This window comes from Eptatretus burgeri, chromosome 5, assembly GCF_056783735.1.
Source record: "Eptatretus burgeri isolate ZD-2024b chromosome 5, Ebu_testis_v1, whole genome shotgun sequence".
In the NCBI taxonomy this organism is placed as follows: Eukaryota; Metazoa; Chordata; class Myxini; order Myxiniformes; family Myxinidae; genus Eptatretus; species Eptatretus burgeri.
The window spans coordinates 8,080,176-8,100,151 of NC_140965.1; the positions used below are offsets into that span (position 1 = coordinate 8,080,176).

The 19,976-nt window shown below is 40.7% G+C and overlaps 1 protein-coding gene across 4 annotated transcripts in view; it reads right to left on the reverse strand.

The window, feature by feature from the left end:
* The window catches only part of TMEM117 (transmembrane protein 117), a 125,726-nt gene extending 111,684 nt beyond the window's left edge, over positions 1-14,042 (reverse strand). For 3 of the 4 annotated variants that reach the window (XM_085880625.1, XM_085880624.1, XM_085880621.1), the window contains exon 1: positions 13,947-14,042. In XM_085880625.1, coding sequence (XP_085736751.1) covers positions 13,947-14,039 — 93 coding nt within the window. In that variant the 5' untranslated portion in view covers positions 14,040-14,042. Of the gene's footprint in view, positions 1-9,606; positions 9,838-13,946 lie in introns of those variants that run through there. The other variant, XM_085880626.1, reaches the window with a different exon arrangement.
* Positions 14,043-19,976: the final 5,934 nt, after the last annotated feature.

The following is a 19,976-nucleotide window of genomic DNA, read 5'->3' on the forward strand; positions in this document are numbered from 1 at the left end:
TTTTGAAAATTCCTCCAAGAAAAAAAGTTATGACGTCAAAATATCTCCGCAAATGGAAATCGCTGAAAAAATTATCTCCGAAAATCGGCAAGCTTTTTGAATTATGTTTGCGGGAATCGAACAGGGCATTAGCAGAGATGAATTACCGCACATATGATACATCACTATGACGTCATATCAATTTTTATGACTTCATTCCCATTTTTTGACATTTTTTGTTTCATTTGTTTCACAGCTTACAGTTTTCATCGAAACTTCCTGAAACTTGGCATATGCATGTAAAAATACCCTGCACAGACAGTAACCATCTCCGATTTTGAAAATTCCTCCTAGAAAAAAGTTATGATGTGAAAATATCTCCGCCAATGGAAATTTTTTCAAAAATTATCTCAAACTCGGCAAGCTTTTTGAATTCTGTTTGCAGGAATTGAACAGGGCATTAGCAGAGATGAATTACCGCATATATGATACATAACTATGACGTCATATCAATTTTTATGACGTCATTCCTATTTTTTGACATTTTTTGTTTCACAACCCAGAGTTTTCATCGGGTTTTCATGAAACTTGCCATGTATATGCAGAAAGCCCATGTGCAGGCAGTAACCATCTCCGATTTTGGAAATTCTTTCTAGAAAAAAAAGTAAACGTCATAATATCGCCACTAATGGAAATCGCCTTCACCATTAACTCCGAAACTAGTTTGTTTCACAGCCTACAGTTTTCATCGAAACTTCCTGAAACTTGGCACATATGTGTAAAAATACCCTGCGCAGACAGTAACCATCTCCGATTTTGAAAACTCCTCCTAGAAAAAAAGTTATGACGTCAAAATATCTCCGCTAATGAAAATCGCCTTAAAAATTATCTCCGAAACTAGGCAAGCTTTTTGAATTCTGTTTGCGGAAATCGAACAGGACATCAGCAGAGATGAATTACTGCACATATGATACATCACTATGACGTCATATAAAATTTTATGACGTCATTCCTATTTTTTGACATTTTTTGTTTCATTTGTTTCACAGCCTACAGTTTTCATCGAAACTTCCTGAAACTTGGCATATATATATATATATATATATATATATATATATATATATATATATATATATATATATATATATATATATATATATATATATATATATATATATATATATATATATATATATATATATATATATATATATATATTGTTGTGGTTGAGGAAATTCGCAAACCACCATTCAGGTCCCGTAGGTGAGATATCTCTGTAAGTATATGTGTAGTTAGCCCGAACCCGTTGTTTAGAGGGAATAAATGTCATTCATTCGGGCTGCGACCCTTTAAGATAGCCGTTTTTCTGTTCTATCTTTATTTTGAACCAACCACGTCTCAACTGCCATCACACAACAACCACCAACCGCAACGCCGCTTCACAACAACAACAACGCCAACAGCCACGACCTTTACCGTCACAACTCGCTCTCGCAACCATCGCATCACCGCCATTCCAAGCGTCACCATGGCCATCACCGCCACTTTAGGCCCTCCACCACCTTCACCTCTCCTCCTTCTGCGGCCATTCCCGCACCGCTTATGGGCACCAATCCTGGACTCGTACAGGGCGCGCGCTGAGCCGCAGGTGCAAAAAGCGGTCTTTCCGAGGAAAGGTCGGATCAGGAATGATTCACGCCCACTTCCGATCCCTCCAATCATTAAGTGCGGGGCAATTTGGCCCCGCCTCCAGGCGCGTCGGAGTAGAATCGATATATGCAGATTCGCGGATCAGGAATGATTCACGCCCACTTTTCCTCCGTCCAATGGGCGAGCGTGGCTCCGCCCCCGAGTCGATCCTGATCCGAAAATCTGCATATGGGTTCTCTTGTTGCACTATAAAGCGCCGAGCGTGGGGCAAATTGAGTCAGTAGAGGTTTTCTGTTTCGGGCTCGAGTTGGAGAGTTGTGGCGGCGGCAGAGAGGTGTGGCAGCGGCAGCGGCAGTGGAGGTGTTTCTGTTTCGGGCTCGGGCGAGTTGGAGAGGTGTGGCAGCGGCAGCGGAAAACAGAGAGAAGAGTTTCTGTTTCGGGCTCGAGGGAGGAGAAGAGTTTCTGTTTCGGGCTCGAGTTGAGAAGAGTTTCTGTTTTGGGCTCGAGTTGAGAAGAGTTTCTGTTTCGGGCTCAAGTTGAGAAGAGTTTCTGTTTCGGGCTCAAGTTGAGAAGAGTTTCTGTTTCGGGCTCGAGTTGAGAAGAGTTTCTGTTTCGGGCTCAAGTTGAGAAGAGTTTCTGTTTCGGGCTCGAGTTGAGAAGAGTTTCTGTTTCGGGCTCGAGTTGGAGTTGAGAGTTTCTGTTTCGGGCTCGGGCGAGTTGGAGAGGTGTGGCAGCGGCAGCGGCAGCGAGAGAGTTTCTGTTTCGGGCTCGGGTGAGTCGTGACGGCGAAGTGTGGCAGCAGCAGTCAAGACGGGTCTGGAGGAGAGGCGGTCTGTCGGGGAGCTGCAGAGAGGAGAAGCCGGGAACGCGGTCGAGGGCGCAGTGGAGTCGCTCGTCGCGAGACCCAAGCAAGCCAGCTATCCTCTTTCCCCAGAGCATCAACAACCCCCCCCCTGTTTCCCCCCGCGCTGAGATAGTGTGAAAAGGGGGGCCCCGTTCCCACCCCATTCCAGACAGTGCCAGCGAGGCCCACGGAGGAGCGCGGAGTCGGGGCGCCGCCGCCATTTTGCGGCTCATCACAAGACGGGTAGGCTCGACGCGGTCTCACGCCCACAGACCACGTCTGTCCCCTTGTATTTGAGGGTGGCCCTTTTCTTTTAATTTTGAGTATATGTGTTGTCGGCGCCGTCTGTAAAGTAAAACTGTGTAAGTGTTGCCGTGTGCTCGCGTAGTCGGTAGTAGATCTGCATTGTGTTTCTTTTGGTGCATAATTGTTGTGTTTCTTTTACATTTGCTTTTGGTGCATAATTGTTGTAATTGTATATATGTGCTTTCCGTTTGCCGCGGAATAAATGTGAATTATGTTGAACTGTTTTTTCCCGTTTCGCTTCGTCTTTTCTTTAATTGAATCTCCATCTTACTTCACGTCAAGGGTTGGTAGTGGGCTAAATACGCCCAATAATTAATCGGAACCGTCGAGGTTGACAATAACACCGCTCGGTTATCCTGATAGTACGGAACGGGTCGCTTAAAGTGGCCCGTGTCCGAAGTCGACCTACGGTGAGGTGCGATCGCCCGGTCTACCCTCCGTGTGGGTACTTAGGTAGGTCGAATTTGGCGAGCAACCCTATCCCACGCGGGGGGCCGATTGGCACGATCGTGGTGAGGCCGAAAGGCCCACCCGTGACTAATTCCCGGCGTTAGTCCGAGAGGGTCATGACGGAATTGTCCGTCCGGTGGGCGACGTGCCGCGATTCGAGTTACGTGGCCGCTCGCACGCCGGCGGGCGCGAATTCGCAAATATATATATATATATATATATATATATATATATATATATATATATATATATATATATATATATATATCCTGCACAGACAGTAACCATCTCTGAATTTGAAAATTCCTCCAAGAAAAAAAAGTTATGACGTCAAAATATCTCCGCGAATGGAAATTGCTGAAAAAATTATCTCAAACTAGGCAAGCATTTTGAATTCTGTTTGCAGGAATTGAACAGGGCATTAGCGGAGATGAATTACCGCACATATGACACATCACTATGATGTCATTCCTATTTTTTGACATTTTTGTTTCACAACCCAGAGTTTTCATCGGATCTTCGTGAAACTTGCCATGTATATGCAGAAAGCCCACGCGCAGGCAGTAACCATCTCCCATTTTTGAAATTCTTCCGCGAAAAAAAGTTAACGTCATAATATCGCCACTCATGGAAATCGCCTATACCATTATCCCCGAAACTAGTTTGTTTTACAGCTACAGCTTTCATCGAAACTTCCTGAAACTTGGCATATATATCTGTAAAGATACCCTGTGCAGACAGAAACCATCTCTGATTTTGAAAATTCCTCCGAGAAAAAAAGTTATGACATCAAAATATCTCCGCTAATGGAAATCGCCTAAAAAATTATCTCCGAAACTAGGCAAGCTTTTTGAATTCTGTTTGTGGGAATCGAACGGGGCATTAGGAGAGATGAATCACCGCACATATGATACATCACTATGACGTCATATCAATTTTTATGACGTCATTCCTATTTTTTGACATTTTTGATTTCACAACCCAGAGTTTTCATCGGATCTTCGTGAAACTTGCCATGTATATGCAGAAAGCCCACGCGCAGGCAGGAACCATCTCCGATTTTGGAAATTCTTCCTGGAAAAAAAAGTTGACGTCATAATATCGCCACTAATGGAAATCTCCGATACCATTATCTCCGAAACTAGGCCAGCTGTTTGAATTTTGTTTGTGGGAATTAAGCCGGGCATTATATTAGCACAGATAATTTATCGCAAACCTGATACATCACAATGACGTCATATTCTTTTTTATGACGTCATCATTAAGAGGATGAGGATCTTAGCTCATTCGAGCTTGTTACCACTAAAATGGCCGCCAGTCTACCAGTCGGCCATCTTTGATCAGATCACAAAATAAAGTGAGGTGCACTTGTATGCCATCATGCACTGTGCTTTTGCCAAGATTGAACAAAATTGGTCCATGCATGTCTGAGAAATGGTTGGGGACACATTTAAGTCACAAAATGGCTGCCAGTCAGCCATCTTGGTTCTGATTCCGAAAAAATAAATGGCATGCTTTTGTAAGCTAACATTCTTTATCTGTGGGCCAAGTTTGAACAAGATCGGAAAATGCATGTCTGAGAAGTTGTTGAGGACGTGTTCAACACATGGTTTTTTTACGACTAAAATGGCTGCTAGTCGATCATCTTTAATCGCATCGTGAAACAAAATGATGTGCGTATGTATACCATCATTTCTTGTCTTTGTGCTCGGTACGGATAAAATCATTCAATACATGTCCGAGATATGGTCGTGGACGCACGCACGCACGCACACACACACACACCCGAACATTGAGACCAAATCTATAAGCCCCGTTTCGGACTAAGTCCAACTGGGGCTAAAACTATTCCCATAATCACATACAAGTGAAGAAAAAACTCACAAACAATGACAAACAACTTCATGTGATGATGTGCGAGTTATTTTGAGGAAAAATGAGTGGGGATTGAAATTTTCGGAGTAATGTGTGGTTCTCTGACGAGGCCCACTTTCTTTTATGTGGTCATGTTAACTCGAAAAACATTGTGTTTTGGAACTACAATTCTCCTGATGAAGTTAATGAAAGCCTGCTGCACAGCCAGAAATGCACTGCATGGTTGCCATAAGCAAACCTGGCATCAATGGGCCTTTCTGGTTTCAAGATAAAGAAGGGAAATCGGTGACCATAACCACTGAACAGTACTTCAAAGTTATCCAGAAGTTCTGCGTTGCATTAGTGAGGAAGTACAACATTGACAGGGCTGTGCAATGGTTTCATCAAGATGGAGCCACACCTCACACACTTCCAGCAGATCGATACAGTGGCTACAACAGAAATTCAATGATCGAATCGTCTCTCGAAGGACAGATGTTGAATGGACGCCCCTTTCTCTGGACCTCAACCCACCTGACTTCTACCTTTGGGGTTAAAAGTTAGAGTGTACCAGGGGAGACCTCATACTATTGATGACCTCAAAAATGCAATTGCCACCAACATCAAAGCTATTCCACATGACAATTTGACTATGTGATAGGAAAAGTTCATGAATGCAGCCATGTTGTCGATAACTTCACCAGGAAGATCCATTGTGCCTTCTGCAGCAGGACAGCCATTTAGTACATGTTTTGTCAACTGTCTTCTGAAATAACTAGTTTCATTTTTGTGTGTTACTTTATCCTACATATTACAAAGATTCTAATGTATCGGTTTCATCATGTTTCAATGGAAAATTTAAAAAGTATAAAAACAACTTTGGGTTGCGTTTTTTTTTTTTTTTTTATGAAACGCATCGACATGAAGGGGGATGTAGACAAGGAGATAGAATTAGTTCACAAACCACTCAATTGTAAAACTATTTTTTGATTGCATACATTACATTGGTACTCTAAAACCATCCTCGCATAAACGAGCTCATTTAAAACGCTTTATGACTGTTAACACCATTCAGCACGGTGAATGGAACTCCGACAGCAGCAGTGCAGAAAATTCTCAGGTTCAATTAGTTAACATCTTCTGCTCATACCTTCTTCATGAAATTCAGGTGAACATGTTTTATTTATTGCCTGCACTTCCAAAGCTTCCACCACTGATGTAGACAGGTTAGTGCAAACATTAAGAACAGCTGCCTTATTCATCCCCGCAAGGGAATGGTATCGGATGTACGAATGTGGATGCATAGGTTTGAAATGATAGACTACAGTGAGACGAGGATTTTAATCTGGAACGTGATACGTTGCTAAAGTGTTGACTGCAAAATGATTTACCCTGCCGCCATTAAAATGCCTGAACGTGACAATGGGACATCTCAAATCAAATAAAAGGACATCTTGAAAATGATGACACAAACCTGAAGGGTGGATGAAGAAGGGACTACATAATGATAACAGCGACATCAGGTTGCTTTTTTTTTTAACATTTATTTACCCCTTGCGAAATTGAAGATTCGCAAGTATATTGTTACGAGTTCGGGGCGGTGGGGGTCGTGAGGGGAGTTCTCGAACCCACTTCCCGGTCGTCGACCCTGAAGCTGACGAACCACAGATAACTGTGTGCCATGAGGGGTTGCGAAGCAACCACAGTCAGTCTGAGACGCTTAATTTAGGTAGAGTCCAGCGTCCAAATCACGCTTTACCTTCCCAGCAAATTAATCACCCCAAATAAGGACTGTGCTTCCCAACGCTCCACTGCTATTAATCAAAATGGCCGAGTGATACCGTAAGTGCAATGTTGGACAATTTCTGACCATAACAAATGGTGGGGGGCTGACCTCCATGTCACTAATCACACACTATGTTCTCACCAATGGAAAAGGACAATTGGGAAGTTTGGAAAATGGTTTATAATGTTTAGCTAAAAGGCACATACTGTATATAAAAGGCAAACAGTGTCACAAAAGAAAGCTCTTACCCCAAGCACAGAAGTCCAGCCTTAGTCAGTCAGAGGTTCTACACAAACAGGGACCTCAGCTATTCCGGGGAAATGAGATAAGTTCGGGAATAATATTCGGGAAATCCGGGAAATTTGTGCATGAGCCACGATTCCAACATTTATTATTTGCTGGAATATCTACCAGCAGATCCTTCATTGAATACTTAGTGGAATAAATAAAATGCGATATCTTCTGGAGCCTTCCTTGAAACGATGGTTGCCTGCTGGCTCGGTTTCTAAAAAAATTGGATTCCATTCAATGAGAGTAGTGGGTGAGGTCATGAGGATAATAACCCAGACTTTTCTACATTTAAATCTTGGGTAGAATGGGGTAAGTGAAGAAGTGGATTTTCGCCTAAATTTTTCTGAACTTTCAATCACTGCCCCAAAACACCATGACGTGTTCTCTTCAAACAGTGACGAGTCTGTTGTGTTCCACATCATGTTGGGGGGAAAAAAAACATTACATTGTCTTTGTTGAGAAGTGTGTTTACCGGGCTGTACGGCACCGTTAAAAAAAACGTTGGAAAGAGACTTTACCTGCAGGAGCTTTCCTTACTCCCAAATGGAAGGTAATGTATAGATCTCCGACCGTTGGTCGCACGGGAGACCTAAATTGGAGACTGGTCCATCAAGCCCTGGCCACACAGGTTTTACGACAGAAGTTTAACCCCTCTGTGTCTCACTCATGCCCCTTTTGTATGAGTATCGAAAATCTGAATCATGCGTTTTTTGAATGCAAGAGGTTGTCACCTCTGTTTCTGTATCTGAGTCACATTTTTTGTAAATTTAAAATTGTTTTTTCCTCTGTGGTTTATGGGCTCGCTTTCAACACTGGAAACAAATCTGTGGTTTTGCTTTTGAATTTTTTACTTGGAATTGCTAAGCTTGCAATTTATAAGACCAGAAAAGCCAGATTGGTGAACAGGAAAGATGAAAATGCACTTTTTTGTTTCAAAGGCATGGTGTCTGCTCGTATAAAACTAGAACACGCGTATCATGTAAACATGGGTAGTCAGTCTTCCTGTGTTTGAAGACTTATGGTGCAATGGTGGTGTCTTGTGTAAATGTGTTGAGAACAAAGTTCACATTTCTTTGTGAAGTTGTAACAACATTATTGATCTTTGAACTTTCATTGTTTGTCTGACCCAGCTTGAGCACCTGTACTGAAGAAATGACAATTGATACTCATGTGTTGATGCTTTTCATGAACCTCAGGCAAATGGTACCTCAATAATTTTTTTCCTTTTGCTTAAATTTGCCTTGCGAAATGTTTTATACTTTCAAAATAAAAGGACATAAAAGTCAATCAGTCAGTCAGTCTCTGTCTGTCTGTCTGTCTGTGTGTGAGTGTGTGTGCGTGCGTGTCTCTCTCTGTGTGTCTCTCTATGTCTGTCAAAGTGTCTCTCTCTTTCTCTCTGTCTGTGTGTGTGAGTTTGTCTGTCTCTGTCTCTGTCTCTGTATCTGTCTCTGTCTCTGTCTCTGTCTCTGTCTCTGTCTCTGTCTCTGTCTCTGTCTCTGTCTCTGTCTCTGTCTCTGTCTCTGTCTCTGTCTCTGTCTCTGTCTCTGTCTCTCTCTCTGTCTCTCTCTCTCTCTCTCTCTCTCTCTCTCTCTCTCTCTCTCTCTCTCTCTCTCTCTCTCTCTCTCTCTCTCTCTCTCTCTCTCTCTCTCTCTCTCTCTGTGTGTGTGTGTTCTATGCATGGCCACATCTTTTAATTTGCAAACTCCAAACTCAGGGTACATATACAATTTTGTGTGTGCATGTGTGTAAGGGAGGGGGGGGGTAACAAAGGCTTTGTGGCTGCGACCTCATGGTGTGGAGGGCGTGGGGTGGGGGAACGTAGATTCTCAACGGAAACGTGTACTGTGTCGCGCCACCTGGTGGTGGTGGCAGAGGACATTACAATTCCCATTTTTTAACTGGGCAACGCTGAGGTTAAAGCACTTTCTCATGGGTAAATTTGTCCTTCTTCCCTCCCACCCACCCCGCCCCTCCCCCCAATGGCAAGCCCTCAGTCATTATTCACTATGACCATTCAAACGTCATTGCATCAGTAAATTAATCCCCACTATTACATACCAAGACAGCATGTAGGCTCGCCTGTCTGGGGGAGGTGGCAGGAGAGCTCCGTGGACTGAGAAGGGGGCAGAAGAGGCCGATGAGGCCGGGGAGTGGGGGGGGGGCAGGGATTACGCAGTATTGGAATGTACCTTTTGACCCTTTAGACTGCTGAGACCCCTTTGACGTTTGAAGACCCTTTAAGACACCTAAAGATATATATATATATATATATATATATATATATATATATATATATATATATATATATATATATATATATATATATATATATATATATACACACATATATATAAATATCCAAAAGGAAAACCAGACTCACACTTCAGTTTCTTTTTTAGAATTACAAATCAATATCAAAAACAAGCAGTCATAGACTGGTACTTACCAAATCGTCAACTTGACCTCTGACCTTGTCTAATAAAAGCTGTCTCTAGAGAAGGTAGCGACGCAAACCAGAAGTTTCTACGATGATTCTGTACCAAACCATCAAAAATCGTCACGTCAACCGAAGCAAAAATCTCCATTTCTCCACGCAATTATTTAATATTATTTTATCAAAGTCACAAAACCGTAATATTCGGCCATCCACCAACAATCTTTACATAATCCGACAGCTCAGCGAGTCAGGCATGTGACGAAAACCTTTATTGGGATAAAAAATGACTTTTAAACACCATCTTTATCGAAAACACCGTCAGCGCGCACACGCAAAACCTTTACGTGACTCAACGACGCGTCTGCTCGAGCGCGCTGCATCACGTGACGACCCGTGACGCGTCGAGTGAAATATTTTTTATACAATCTTAAAACGTCTCCAAAATCCGATTTTTACCAGAATTTCGACAACCGAGTTTTAAGCGTCCGAAGCGATCGCAAAAACCGAAGACAAAATTAAATTCGAAGTTAAAACGAACTCGTAACGTCGAGCGAAGCAAAAATACTCCATTTCTCCACATGAATTTACGGAATTATGTTTGACCTCACTGTGACCTTGACCTTTGACCAATTTTGACCAAAATCTAATCAGTGCTAGCCATCACCCTCCTGAATCACGTGGTGTAATTTGACATTGGTAGCTTCTTCCGTTCTCGAGTTATCGTGCCTACAAACAAACAAACAAACACACAAACAAAGACGCAAACAAAGACACAAACAAACAAACAAACGACGGAAGTCATCATATACTTCCGAAATCTTTAGATTTCGTAAGTAATAAATTTCACATCAAATTATATGATAAATGAGATGCTTTTCCATTCCACCTTATATAAATGCCTTTCTTAGAAGGCAACATTCCAAAGAAGCTGTTCTTCGATATGGTTACGGGTGAAATAATTCGGATCGTGAGGGCAACAACACACATCACTGAACTTATCAAAATATTAAAACAGCGAGTTGGACGCATGCTAACACAGGGAGCTTCAGTTAACAGATGAAAACAAGTTTTCTTTAAGATCATAAAATGACATCAAATAGAATTAGTGAAATACAAAAAGAATTGCAAAATTATGATTAACGAGATATTTATATAAATATATTATTAAAAAATACATATGTTTAAAACCCATTTCAGTGGTTGCTTGGAGACAAGGAAGCATATAAAACAACAAAAGTTTAAAATTAACCGTTTCAATATTTGAACAGTTTCATCCAGAGGTGAGTGGGGGTGGTCGTGGCGGGTTGGTCAACATGCTATCTTTAAGGTAAGATGTGCATGATTTCAGGTATTAGCATACAATACAATGTGTGATGGGAGTTGTAACTGTGTGGTAATAAATTAAATCCTCCAGCGAGTAAAGGCTGTTTTGTGATGTTCCATTGATGGGTTGACTGACTGCCTGGACGCAACCGAGGTTGTGGATCTACTGATGTAAGTAAGGTGCTGATGTGGACCCGTGACCAAGTTTGTGGATCTACTGATGAAGGTAAGCTACTGATGTGGACCTGCAACAGTGGTTGTGGATTCTGGGCTGAAAGGATCGAAACCTCGAGGAAGAACGGTGCCCAGCTGATGATCCGTGTGGTTGGAAAACCACTAATTTGCTTACAGGTTGAGGTTCTTACTTTAGATAAAGGAACTGTTTTGAGGATTACAATTTAAATAAAGTTGAATAAAGGATGTGAAATTTACAATATTTTCAGAAATTCTTTCAATTATATTACATTTTAGGAATCGGCGATACTGTACAATTGAGTGTGTGTGTGTGTGTGTGTGTGTGTGTGTGTGTGTGTGTGTGTGTGTGTGTGTGTGTGTGTGTGTGTATATATCTGTGTGTATATGTCTGTGTATATGAGTGTTTATATGTGTGTGTATGTGTGTGTGTGTGTGTGTGTGTGTGTGTGTGTGTGTGTGTGTGTGTGTGTGTGTGTGTGTGTGTGTGTGTGTGTGTGTGTGTGTGTGTGTGTGTGTGTGTGTGTGTGTGTGTGTGTGTGTGTGTGTGTGTGTGTGGGGCAGGGGGGATGTGAGGGGGTATGTGTGTGTGCATGTACAGTGCCTATAGAAAGTCTACACCCCTTTTCAAAATTTTCACCTTTTGTTGCCTGGTATTAAATTTCATTAAATCAGACTTTTCCCACCTTTATTTAGACATCGTAACCCACAACTTTCAAGTGAAAAACAAATTCCACAAATTTCAAAAAATTATATTAAAATACAAAACTGGAATATCTTGGTTGGCCAACTGTCCACCCCCTTGAGTTAATATTTGGTGGAAGCACTTTTGACAGTAATTACAGCTGTGAGTGTTGGGATAGCTCTCTACCAACTTTGTACAACTTGACTGGACAATATTTGCCCATTCTTCCAGACAAAACTGTTCCAGCTCAGTAAAGTTACGTGGGGAGTGTTGATGGGCAGCAATCTTCATGTCATGCCACATTTTTTCGATTGGATTTAGATTGGGTACCTCAACGGGACTCAAGGTGGGCTTTTTTGAGCCATGGCTTCCTTCTTGCCACCCTACCATACAGGCCAGACTTGTGGAGTGCTTGGGATATTGTTGTCACATTGGGATATTGTTGTATACAGTGACCAGTCTTTGCCATAAAAGCATGTAGCTCTTTCAAAGTTGCCATTGGCCTCTTGTTGGCCACTTTGATCAGTCTCCTCCTTGCTTGGTCATCCATTTTGGAGGGACGGCCTGATCTAGGCAGGGTCTTGGTGGTACCATCCACCTTCCACTTCTTAATCATTGTCTTGACTGTGCTCCAAGGGATATTCAAGGCCTTTGAAATATTTTTATACCCATCCCCTGATCTGTGCTTTTCCACAACTTTATCCCGTATGCAATTTAATTCCAAGCTATAAGGCAACAAAAAGTGAAAATTTTGGAAGAGGGTGTAGACTTTCTATAGGCAGTGTATGTGATAGAATTGTGAGGAAAAGAAAATGAAAATAAAACGAGATGTGTGTGTGTGTGTCTCTGTGTGTGTGTGTGTGTGTGTGTGTGTGTGTGTGTGTGTGTGTGTGTGTGTGTGTGTGTGTGTGTGTGTGTGTGTGTGTGTGTGTGTGTGTGTGTGTGTGTGTGTGTGTGTGTGTCTGTGTGTTTTTGCTCTTGTACAGATGTGTATCATGCCAATTCACAAATACACAATTTAGCAAGGAATAAAGACATAAAATGTCACAACCCTCGTTGTTTTAGTTTTCTGTACAGAGTTAAAAGGCTCAGCCCATATTTATTTATAACTAAAATGGCCGCCAGTCGACTATCTTGGATCTAATCTTGAAAACAAAGATGTACATAGATGTCTATCTCTAGATACAACAGATGTAAAGATGTAAAAAAAATCTTTTACAAAAGATGTAAAAAAGATGTACAGGCTTCATTCATTATCTGTGTGCCAAGTTTGAATAACATCGGTAAATGCATGTCCGAGAAATGGTTGAGGACGTGTTCGATACTGGTATTGTTTTTACAAATAAAATGGCCGCCAGTGGCCATCTTTGATCAGATCACAAAATAAAGTGAGTATCACGTGTATGCCATGATGTACTGTGTTTGTCTCAAGTTTAAACAAAATTGGACCATTCATGTCTGAGAAATGGTTCGGGACACATTTAAGTACCAAAATGGCCACGAGTCAGCCATCTTGGATCTGATCTCAAAAATAAATGACAAGCTTATGTCTGCCATCATTCTTTATCTGTCTGTCAAGCTTTACCAACATCGGTCGATGCATGTCCAATAAATGGTTGAGGACGTGTTCAACATCGGGGTTTTTTTTTTTTTTTTTATAACTAAAATGAACACCAGACGGCCAAGTTTGATCGCATCGCGAAACAAAATGATGTGCATATGCATGTCGCAATATGTTGCCTTTGCGCCAATCGAGAATAATATCGATTCATACTTGTCCAAGATACGGCTGCGGACACACACATGCATGCACGCGAAAATCGAAACCAAATCCTTAAGCCCCCGTTTCGGACGAAGTCCAATGGGGGCTAATAACAATGTTTTGGTTAACTTTTACTCGATGCTCGGCAATAACAATGTATTGCTCATGATATATAATGATGTGGTAATTTGAGTAACTTATTTGATTTGCACATTCCCAAAGGAATATCGAAAGCTATTTTAATGGTGCTGTGTATCAGTGAGTGAGTGAGTGAGTGAGTGAGTGAGTGAATGAGTGAGTGAGTCCATCCTCATTCTAAGATCTACTATAATCTATATACCCTTGCAAGACTCTGCATCATTGAGAGCTCTGTCTTGTTATACTTGCCATCCAAGCAGTGATAAAATCTCCTGTCCATGTTCCCAAGGCAGCCGCACGCATGAAATATTCATTCCGAATTCCCATGAAATCACTTGTCATGAAATCACTGTAAAACACAAAACAAGTGATATATAGCACATCAAGTGTGTACACAAGCTTACTGAGCGAAATCCCACTCCTTACACCAAAAGGTGTGGAGCTGCTTGCCAAGCAAAGAATAATTAATTGCAAAATATTCACATCTTTTTTGTTTATATGCAGCAAGTGTTCCAGGTTTCCATCAGTTCTTGCAAGGGTGCAACAATGCCACTGATGCAATGCCCATTGTAATTACAGCAGGAATTTGTAATTTGCCCAGGGTGCCAGCCATTGTGCGTATACTCTTCACAAAGGGCACTTTGGGATCACGACAGACTGGACACCCATTTTAACTTCCATTTAAAAGACAGTGCACACATTTATGCATCGTCCAGACTGTGAAACACCAGGGTGAGACTTTATAGCTGGGTTAAGAGTTTGAACCCAGGTGAGACACTTGGAAACGAGTGTGCATATAAGGTCATCCTTCCAGCCCAAATCTTTATGAGCACATCTGTACAAGAGGCCAGTATGCCATCTTTACAACAATTCCACATATCTTCTGGAACTGTGGCTCCAAAATTATGATAGCTTCAAGAACACAACAACATCACAGCTCAATATGCTCTTGGTCTCTGCTCCTGGAAGAGGAGGTCAAACAGACACATAGACAGAAAGAGATAAAGAAAGACATAAAGAAAGAGAGAAAAAGAGAAAGAGAGGGAGTGATGTCGAGATAGAGAGATAGAGACTTTCATTATTTTTTAAAGGTTTTTTTTAAATGACAAAAAAGACAGAATCTACATATTTATTTCATTTCAGAAGAAAAAAAAAAACCATTAGAGATATATCTCCTGTTAACTAAGTGAATGACTAATCAGTCATCTGTAACAGTGAAGGGGCAAAGAAGACGAGGAAAACTGTAAAGGAAGATCAAGATCAATCTGTGATCATGCAACCATTTGTCACAGTACAAAGTGTATTATTACCTGCCCATATATTTTCCAAAAAACCTGCATTTTATTCAGATTTATAAAAACCAAAATTTCATTTCAATGTGGGCAAATACAAGTCCCTTAAACAAAGCCAAAAGATGATCTGTATATCTCAAATAATTTTCAAGTTTCATTTTCCTTGTGTGATGAAAGCTATATCGACTTCTTTGCTTAACTAAAGCAATGAGAAAATACACTTTGAGAGTGATCAGAGATTGCAGATGCTCGCCAGGACTTGTTTTGTGTGGTGTTTGTGTCGTTTTGTGTTACATAATTAATAAGAGACACAACTCGAACTGCCACTTTATAACTGCTGACGGTGATGACCGGGTACCAAGACATCCTGCTTTGATCAGACACCTGACCCTGACCCATTAAATTTATTATTATCCAATTGAATTCAGAATGGGATTGAAATAAATTCAATTCAACTCAAATTGAAGACCAAATAGGTACAGTCTTGCATTGGAGTCATCAGAAGGAAACCAAACAAGGAAAAAGCAGAGATGAAGGATTAGATCGGATAACCCGAGATAGGATTAGGGTTTTAGTTGCTATTCCTCTACCCTCAAACCCATCCAGGTGCAGTCAAGTGAGCCTCATTCAAAAATAAATCAATCAAAAATAACCAAGATTCAAATATATATATATATATATATATATATATATATATATATATATATATATATATATATATATATATATATATATATATATATATACATATACATATACATATACATATACATATACATATACATATACATATACATATACATATACATATACATATACATACACATATATATATATATATATATATATATATATATATACATATACATATACATATACATATACATATACATATACATATATATATATATATATATATATATATATATATATATATATATATATATACCCTGGCTGCCCGACCAATGCTTCCTATCAGATTGAAATTTAAACATAAATTCCCCATCACTACTAGATCATAAATGTGAAGATTCACGTCGATCGATGAACCGGTTCAAGAGAAAGAATTTTTTAAAAGATTTTTGTTCAATCCAATATGGCTGCCAGACCATGTGATTATCACTTATATGTGAACACCCTGATATCCCCAAGGCTTAGGGAACATGTGTGTGAACTTTCCCTTCAATCTGTCCAGTTGTTCTGGAGAAGATTTTTAAAGGTTTTCGGATAAATCCAATAAGGCTGCCAAGCCATGTGACCGAAGACATCAGATGTGTGAACCTTTTGTTCTTCATGGATAGGTGGTCATACCTGTACAGTTTTGCCTCGTTCTGTTCAGCTGTTTTGATGACCCTCAAAATTTTTCATACTGATCAGTGTTCTACATATGCAATTATTACATCATAAATCAGGCACCTATGACATCATTAAAAAAAAAATCACACTTATTCCCCGTGCAGAATACCTGCCAAGTCCCAAATTTCAGTTTTTTCCATGGTGCAGTTTCGGAGATACAGAGGTCCAGCGTTTTTTCTTTTTTCCAACATGGCTGCCACACAACGTGACCTATAATGTCATAAATATCCTGAAAAAATTATACCTGAGTAGTTGCTCTGACAGTGACAATGTTGTGTGAATTTGACAAGCAGTTGCAGAAGAAAAAAAAATACTCACAATTTGAGCAGACAAACAAACAAGCAGTCATAGACTGGTACTTACGAAATCGTCAACTTGACCTCTAACCTTGTCTAATAAAAGCTGTCTCTCGAGAAGGTAGCGACGCAAACCAGAAGTTTCTACGATGATTCTGTACCAAACCATCAAAAATCGAATGTTTTGGATGTTTGACCTCACTGTGACCTTGACCTTTGACCGATTTTGACCAAAATCTAATCAGCGCTAGCCACCACCCTCCTGAATCACGTGGTGTAATTTGACATTGGTAGCTTCTTCTGTTCTCGAGTTATCATTTTTTGGATGTTTGACCTCACTGTGACCTTGACCTTTGACCGATTTTGACCAAAATCTAATCAGCGCGAGCCACCACCCTCCTGAATCACGTGCTGTAATTTGACATTGAAAGCTTCTTCCGTTCTCGAGTTATCATTTTTTTGGATGTTTGACCTCACTGTGACCTTGACCTTTGACCAATTTTGATCAAAATCTAATCAGCACCAGCCATCAGCCTCCTGAATCACGAGGTGTAATTTGACATTGGTAGCTTCTTCCGTTCTCGAGTTATCTGTACCAAACCATCAAAAATCGAATATTTGACCTCACTGTGACCTTGACCTTTGACCGATTTTGACCAAAATCTAATCAGCACGAGCCATCACCCTCCTGAATCACGTGGTGTAATTTGACATTGGTAGCTTCTTCTGTTCTCGAGTTATCATGTTTTGGATGTTTGACCTCACTGTGACCTTGACCTTTGACTGATTTTGACCAAAATCTAATCAGCGTGAGCCACCACCCTCCTGAATCACGTGGTGTAATTTGACATTGGTAGCTTCTTCTGTTCTCGAGTTATCATGTTTTGGATGTTTGACCTCACTTTGACCTTGACCTTTGACTGATTTTGACCAAAATCTAATCAGCGCGAGCCACCACCCTCCTGAATTAAGTGGTGTAATTTGACATTGGTAGCTTCTTCTGTTCTCGAGTTATCGTGCCTACAAACAAACAAACAAACACAAAAACAAACAAACAGAAACGGAAGTAATCAATATACTTACGAAATCTTTAGATTTTGTAAGTAACAAACAAAAGGACCAACAAATGAAAAATCATTCAAAGAGCAACACTCAGTAGAGTGTATACCTCCACCAGGCTAGATAGCTTACGTTTTGTTTCAAGTCTCCTCTTCAGATTTCAAGTCAATCAGTTGAAAAATGACCATTTTAGAAATTTGGCCGATGTTGACCTTTTGGCCTAAGGTGACCTCAAAAATAATTGGTGGTTGAATTAATTGACCTGATGTGCAAATCCTGTTCAAATTTCTAGTGAATTGGATGAAAATCGAGGATTTTAGGAATTCGACAAATTTGTTGACCTTTGGCCTATGTTGACCCATTGACCTTTTGACCTCAAAAAATAACAGGCTTCTTGCTTATGACGAAGTCTACCATGTGGTGAAGTTTCGTAAAATTGTGACCTGCAGGCGATAAACATACAGGCAGACAGAATAACACATTCAGCCAACCAATATACTTGAAAAATCTTCGATGTTCGCAGGTGACAAACAAAACAAACAAACTAACTCAACAGATCAACATACTTGGCAAAAAAAGTTTTTTTGCTAAGTAACAAACAGACAGACATACAAACAGACCCAAATACAATACCCTCTCCTCTGGCGAGGATAATAAAGGAATTAAACGTCCCCGAACATTCAACATCAAGCAATGTGACGAAGTCTCAATGATTTCACAGAAAGGACACTGATCAGATATCGAGGAAAATAAAATATGCCAAAGTTTATTCGTGGGTCAACTTGACCTCTGATTGGCTGATGTGCCAATCTCGAAGGTAAATCAACAGTTTTCTTGAGAATGAGCATATGACAATAGACTTTCCAAAAATCTTGGAAGGGGGGTTCTTTTGGAAGTGGCAAACAATCATGCCGCTCTCTTACTTGCCTTGCTCCTCATGAGGGTCAAATTGATGTAACACAAGTCTGGGATCATTTGTGCCAATTTTCCAAACCAAGCTGTTCAAGTAATTTAAAATTTGATTTTCGGCAAGTATTTACAGACTGAGTCAAAAATATTATGGTGCGAGTTAGTTCTAAATTTAGAAAAGAAAGGCTTGATGACTCGTAAACAATTGAGTCAATAGTGCTCCAAGAGCACTCCCAATGCACCTTGAATCTGGAGTATACAGCAAGCAGATCACATCATAATCTTGATATGATACGATTGGAAAACATGGCAACCTTTGCTGTCCGTGCTGCATCACTCAATGATCTAGTATTTGCAATCATTAAAGCAGCAACATTGTGCGCATCATTTCATTTAAAATAATCAAGAAAATAACGTTCAGTTCTTGTTGTTTTAAAAAAATAATTGTAAAAAAAAGTAAAGGGGTTCATTGAAAAACATTGTCACGTGAAAGGGGAGCTCCATAGCTAGCTTTTTGTAAGAACAGTATGGTCCATGTTTCGAGTAGGTTAGATTTCCATGTTTCAGGAACCTGTCAGAATAGGTTGTCTTGTTGCATGTGATGCCGAGGAGGCAGCATATGTAATTTATGGACAGTATAGGTTGGAATAGCATTGTATGTGTAAAATCTCTTGTTCGTGGGTGAGACAAGGTGAGGACTGAGTTACCACAAAAAGGCACCAGGAAAATGCTACATGCTTTAATAGGACATTAAAAGAACTATTTGGATGGTGGAACCACAAGCCGTGACAGCAAAATGCACATTATGGCACAGAAGAGGGGATAAGTACTCTTTTTATTGGGGCCTCCCCGTGGGGTGGGACGGACCGTAGGATGGCACCTCCCACAAGCAGTGGGCAGCAAAATCACGGATGCCGCCTCAGGTGAAGGTGGTCCCAGAGTTCACAAGGGCTGGGTCTGGAATGTGCACACAAAAAAAGAGTGGGAGTGGGACCTTGGAAAGAAGAATGTTTGCTCTCTCTGTCTCTCTCGCTCTTCATCTTGCTGGCTCTCTTCATCTCCCGCTCTGCTTCATCGTCAGAACAGGGAGGACTTCACCCTCTTGAAACGTGGAAGCAGACTCACAATCCCTCTTCTCCACGACATCGCTCACGCACCCTTCTTGTTCCCGAGCTGCACCATTGCCTTGCACACCACTCAGTATCAGTGACATGATATGCAAACCCAGTTCAAATTTCGAGTAAATCAGATGAAAATTTACGATTTTCGAAATTTGGCCGAGATGGATGTTGATCTTTTGACTGACAGTCCTCAAAACTAATTGGTGGTTCAATTCAGTGACATAAAATTCGAATTCCGTTCAAATT